This window comes from Salmo salar, chromosome ssa09, assembly GCF_905237065.1.
Source record: "Salmo salar chromosome ssa09, Ssal_v3.1, whole genome shotgun sequence".
Classification (NCBI taxonomy): Eukaryota; Metazoa; Chordata; class Actinopteri; order Salmoniformes; family Salmonidae; genus Salmo; species Salmo salar.
In genome coordinates this window covers 31,893,276-31,899,275 of record NC_059450.1, presented here as the reverse complement: position 1 = coordinate 31,899,275, position 6,000 = coordinate 31,893,276, and the positions used below count along the sequence as shown (strand labels likewise).

At 41.8% G+C, this 6,000-nt stretch overlaps 1 protein-coding gene across 3 annotated transcripts in view; it reads right to left on the bottom strand.

Moving 5' to 3' along the window:
• Positions 1-6,000, bottom strand: part of LOC106611201 (G2/M phase-specific E3 ubiquitin-protein ligase) — a 27,026-nt gene continuing 21,026 nt past the window's right edge. For all 3 annotated transcript variants that reach the window (XM_014211168.2, XM_014211169.2, XM_014211170.2), the window contains 5 exons: positions 5,093-5,406; positions 3,409-3,590; positions 2,549-2,721; positions 2,152-2,363; positions 1-827 (listed from right to left, as the gene is read on the bottom strand). In XM_014211168.2, coding sequence (XP_014066643.1) covers positions 580-827; positions 2,152-2,363; positions 2,549-2,721; positions 3,409-3,590; positions 5,093-5,406 — 1,129 coding nt within the window. In that variant the 3' untranslated portion in view covers positions 1-579. The remainder of the gene's footprint in view (positions 828-2,151; positions 2,364-2,548; positions 2,722-3,408; positions 3,591-5,092; positions 5,407-6,000) is intronic.

Below are 6,000 nucleotides of genomic sequence, written 5' to 3'. Positions count from 1 at the left end.
TTTCAGAGTAAATGCAAATGTTTAATTAAGCATGAGTAAAATGCTTGAGAATGAAGTTACTAAACATAGAAAATACATACAAAGCCAAAACAAATAAGACATGCAACCTGAACAGTACATAACAAACAGAACAATCACAAAAATAGAAAATGTAGCATATAATTGACAGAACTTTACAGAAAACATTGATACACACACACACACACACACACACACACACACACTTCAGTATGTACAACATAAAATATATCAAAGAGAATCCCAAAAGAGGAAGAAACAAACATTTCATACCAAACATATTACCATTCAAACAAAGAAATGACCATTTAAACAATTGTAGCACCTAAAGTAATGCTCTTTCTAACAATTCAATTAGTGTAAAATAGTTTCTAAAAGTCAACAGCTAAAGCCTATAATACCAAAAGCATTATCTCTGTCGTGGTGGAAATACCCTACCCAAACCTGAAACTCTATAAGGTGAGTAAATATCAACTGAAGTACAGAATCCAAATGAAATGTCCTACAAGTTCATTGACAGTCTATTCAAGTTGTGCTTATCTTGATCAATATTGTCTGTGATCAAATGCTCTGCAAGACTGTGAGTTGGCACACTACATACTCCATGTGCTTCTTGAAGGCCTGGTAGGAAGGTACCACCGGCAGCAGGAGGCGGTTGGAGCTGGGCTGGCTCACAGGGAAGGCCCCGGCCGGGTCCAGTGGATGGAGGAAGGATAAGGTAGGACTGGGGCTGAACCCTACAGCTGGTACCACATCAGCTGAGGTGGCAAAGATGAGCACGTCCTCTAGCGATGTTGCACATCTGCCAACTGAAACCAGATAACAGAGACTGGTGATGATGGGTAATATATGGAGACAGACGGGGACATTCATGTGATTGTGTTAGTTCTACTGAGAATCATTGTAATAGTAGTGTACACTGTCTGAACGGCCTTCAAGTGTCTGTACTGCTTATTCTTCTTGGCTTGATATGTACACTACCGTTAAAAAATGTGGGGTCACTTAGAAATGTCTTTGTTGTTGAAAGAAAAAAAAATAATTGTACATTAAAATGACATCAAATTGATCAGAAATACAGTGGAGACACTGTTAATGTTGTAAATGACTATTGTAGCTGGAAACGGCAGATTTTTTATGGAATATCTACATAGGTGTACAGAGGCCTATTATCAGCAACCATCACTCCAGTGTTCCAATGGCACGTTGTGTTAGCTAATCCAAGTTTATAATTTTGAAAGGCTAATTGATCATTAGAAAAACATTTTGCAATTATGTTAATAACAGCTGAAAACTGTTGTTCTGCTTACAAAGACTGGTGTTTTGCGGGTACTATTTAATGAAGCTGCCAGTTGAGGACTTGTGAGGCGTCTGTTTCTCAAACTAGACACTCTAATGTACTTGTCCTCTTGCTCAGTTGTGCACCGGGGCCTCCCACTCCTCTTTCTATTCTGGTTAGAGCCAGTTTGTGCTGTTCTGTGAAGGGGGTAATACACAGCGTTGTACGAGATCTTCAGTTTCTTGGCAATTTCTCGCATGGAATAGTCTTCATTTCTCACAACAAGAATAGACTGACGAGTTTCAGAAGAAAGTTCTTTGTTTCAGGCCATTTTGAGCCTGTAATCAAACCCACAAATGCTGATGCTCCAGATACTCAAGTAGTCTGAAGAAGGCCAGTTGTTTTGCTTCTTTAATCAGAACAACAGTTTTCAGCTGTGCTAAGATAATTACACAAGGGTTTTCTTATGATCATTTAGCCTTTTAAAATGATAAACTTGGATTAGCTAACACAACGTGCCATTGGAACACAGGAGTGATGGTTGCTGATAATGGGCCGCTGTACACCTATGTAGATATTCCATAAAAAAATCTGCCGTTTCCAGCTACACATTTACGTCATTTAGCAGACGCTCTTATCCAGAGCGACTTACAAATTGGCTACAATAGTAATTTACAACATTAACTATGTCTACACTGTATTTCTGATCAATTTTATGTTATTTTAATGGACAAAAAAAAATGCTTTTCTTTAAAAAACAAGGACATTTCTAAGTAACCCCAAACTTTTGAACAGTAGTGTATATCTTCAATTATCAAATAAATATTTCAATCCTTGAGTCATTAGAGGTCAAATACCTTCACACTCCAATAGGTAGTGTCTCCAGAAGGTGACCACAGCGGTCTCCTTCCCTGCGGTCTCTTCCTGGTCTGAGAACTGAACAGTGAAGAGAGCTGCCATGGTGTCAGCAGTCAGCTTGTCATGAGAGGAACAGAACAGATCAACAAAGGCTCCTGGAAACATCTGGACCTGGTCAAACACACCAAGGGTTTTCAGACCCTCACAGAACCTACAAATACAAAGTTAAACAAAATATATTTAACAGAAACCAGGCTTACAATGTCTCAAACATAGTTACAGTAGAATACTAGTGACAGTTTAAAATATGTTTGAGCAATCATAGAAAATGTTGAATGTGAAACAGATTCAAAAAGGTACTCTTTTTCTAAAGGAAATACCCATAGACATACAAACCTTTGGACGGGTAACTGCATTCTTGTTATTAGGTGGAAGCTTACAATGTCTTTAACGAGTGTATCTTTGTCCGAAAGGCTCTCAACTGGTCTCGTGCACCCAGCCACTTCCAGGTATTCTGAAGCTGACTCCATTGCCTCTCTCAATTCCTCCAAGGACTTGGATTCCTGAATCTGAACCAAAAGAGATGGCGAATGAGTTAAAGGATTGGTTAACAATTTTTGAACCAAATCTTTATTTTTGATGTAAATGGCATGCTATAGGGTCCAGACCCTTTTTAGAAATTTCACTTGGTTTTGAGAAACTATCTCCACTTGTAATAGACTTCCTCATTGCTCGTTCTGCATTATGGGGTTACGGAAAAACATGAACAAGCCTCCAAAAACACCCAAATATGTCATTTTAGTAACAGCAAAGCTCTCACTATAGTGATGTGGGTCTTTAGATGTTGTACACATGAAATTGGGTAATTCAGAATTTATTAGCAACGTTGTGTTCCATTTTGTTTGACTTGAGCGTTCTCCCCTTACTAGCTGTTCTGCGCAGGCTACACATAGAAGAACCTTTCCAAAAGGAAGTATTTGGGTGTTTTTGGAGCCCTTGTTCATTTTTTCCCATAGCCCCCATATTGCAGAACGAGCAATGAGGAAGTATATTAGGTGTGGGGACAGTTTCTCAAAAACAAGTGAAATCGCAAAAAAGTGCCAGGACACTTCAACAACACGCCATTTCCATCATAAATAGAGATTTGGTTCATAAACTGTGAACCAATCCTTTAAAGCCTTTGTAACATTAGAAGGTCCAACTAAATCAATCTATTCAGCATCTAAGAGAGTAATGAGACATGTTAAAATATGTACCTTCTTGACTTTGTCTGTGAACCCAGTGTTGCCCATGTCTTCCACAGTGAGAGGTGTATCCCTGGGGAAGTTGAACAGACACAGGTACAGAGCCCTGGAGAAGAAGCTCAGAGGAGGTCCCCCGTGGACCAGACTCAGGGACAGAAGACACCCCACGTCAAAGTAGACGTCCTCTCTCAGAGCTAGGGAAACAGGACATAGAAATGAGACAACATAGAGAAAGAAGCCAGTGCTTGACTTGGGCAGGAGCTCACCAGAGCTGAGTACCAGCACCTCAAATATTCTACTGCTTGAGCTCCTGTTCCTCTTATAGAATATTAGCTCAAAGTATTGTGGAGTTCCTGCACCTAAATATAAACAGCACCCAAAATGAGTACCGGCACCTATTTCAGTCCAAGTCAAGCACTGAGAGAAGCTGAGAACAGATCGAAACCATATCCCCAGTATTTGATAACAAAATACAGTTGAAGTCGGAAGTTAACATGCACTTAGGTTGGAGTCATTAAAACTCGTTTTTCAACCACTCCACAAATTTCTTGTTAACAAACTATAAATGTGTCAAGTCGGTTAGGACATCTACTTTGTGCATGACACAAGTAATTTTTCCAACAATTGTTTACAGACAGATTATTTCACTTATAATTCACTGTATCACAATTCCAGTGGGTCAGAAGTTTACATACACTAAGTTGACTGTGCCTTTACACAGCTTGGAAAAATCCAGAAAATTATGTCATGGCGTTAGAAGCTTCTGATAGGCTAATTGACATCATTTGAGTCAATTGGAGGTGTACTTGTGGATGTATTTCAAGGCCTACCTTCAAACCCAGTGCCTCTTTGCTTGACATCATGAGAAAATCAAAAGAAATCAGCCATCATGTTGTGGGGGTGCTTTGCTGCAGGAGGGACTGGTGCTCTTCACAAAATAGATAGCATCATGAGGGAGGAAAATTATGTGGATATATTGAAGCAACATCTCAAGACATCAGTCAGGAAGTTAAAGCTTGGTCGCAAATGGGTCTTCCAAATGGACACTGACCCCAAGCATACTTCCAAAGTTGTGGCAAAAATGGCTTAAGGACAATAAAGTCAAGATATTGGAGTGGCCATCACAAAGCCCTGACCTCAATCCTATAGAACATTTGTGGGCAGAACTGAAAAAGCGCATGTGAGCAAGGAGGCTTACAAACCTGACTCAGTTACACCAGCTCTGTCAGAAGGAATGGGCCAAAATTCACCCAACTTATTGTGGGAAGCTTGTGGAAGGCTACCCGAAAAGTTTGACCCAAGTTAAACAATTTATAGGCAATGCTACCAAATACTAATTGAGTGTATGTAAACTTCTGACCCACTGGGAATGTGATGAAAGAAATAAAAGCTGAAATAAATCATTCTCTCTACTATTATGCTGACATTTTACATTCTTAAAATATAGTGGTGATCCTAACTGACCAAAGACAGGACATTTTTACTAGGATGAAATGTCAGGAATTGTGAAAAACTGAATTTAAATGTATTTGGCTAAGGTGTATGTTAACGTCCGACTTCAACTGTAACTCCCAAATGTAACTATGAATGTGAGTTCATGACCCCAAACTTCTAGCAACAAGCAAGTGATGGTGCTAGCGTGAGTTTATGATCGAGAGCTGGAGAGTGTTTTGTACAGGGGGGGGTATTGACCTACCTCGTGCATCGAGGGTCAGGGTCTTGGCACCATCCGGACCTTCAAAGACAGTGTTCTGGAGCTGCTGCACCAGGAGCCTGAGGAAGTGCCGGGTGTTGCCAGGGCAGGTGTCTGGGCTGAAACTGTGCTTGCTGCTTGTGAACCTCACCGCAAGAGCATGGGACGGGTTGAAGTCACTCCTCTTCACTAGCTCCATGGCAGCCTCCAGGACCTTGTTTCCATTCACCACCACTGGCATGGATAGTTGGTGGTGTGATGTCTGACTGGCAAGCTTCTGTAGGATCTCTCTAGCAGAGCCTCCCAACAAAAATGGCCTGCCAATCATTAAATAATCTATGTTTATCTCCAATGTGTTCTTAGCACAACATATAAGGTAAGACCAAAAAACAATTCCCCTAGAAAACACTTGGACTTGGTCTATGACGCCAAGTACAAAAAATAAGAAGTCTTTTTTTAAATGTATTTGATAGTTTTTATTGATAGATACAGTGGATAAGTTATTGAGATGGGGAGAGAGGGGACTTGGAATGGAAAGCGGTGCAGTCGGGGTTTGAAGCCGTGCCAGTCAGGGTTTGAAGCCGTGCCAGGCAGCCGTGCCAGGCAGGGTTTGAAGCCGTGCCAGGCAGCCGTGCCAGGCAGGGTTTGAAGCCGTGCCAGTCAGGGTTTGAAGCCGTGCCAGGCGGGGTTTGAAGCCGTGCCAGGCGGGGTTTGAAGCCGTGCCAGTCGGGGTTTGAAGCCGTGCCAGTCGGGGTTTGAAGCCGTGCCAGTCGGGGTTTGAAGCCGTGCCAGTCGGGGTTTGAAGCCGTGCCAGTCGGGGTTTGAAGCCGTGCCAGTCGGGGTTTGAAGCCGTGCCAGTCGGGGTTTGAAGCCGTGCCAGTCAGGGTTTGAAGCCGTGCCAGTCAGGGTTT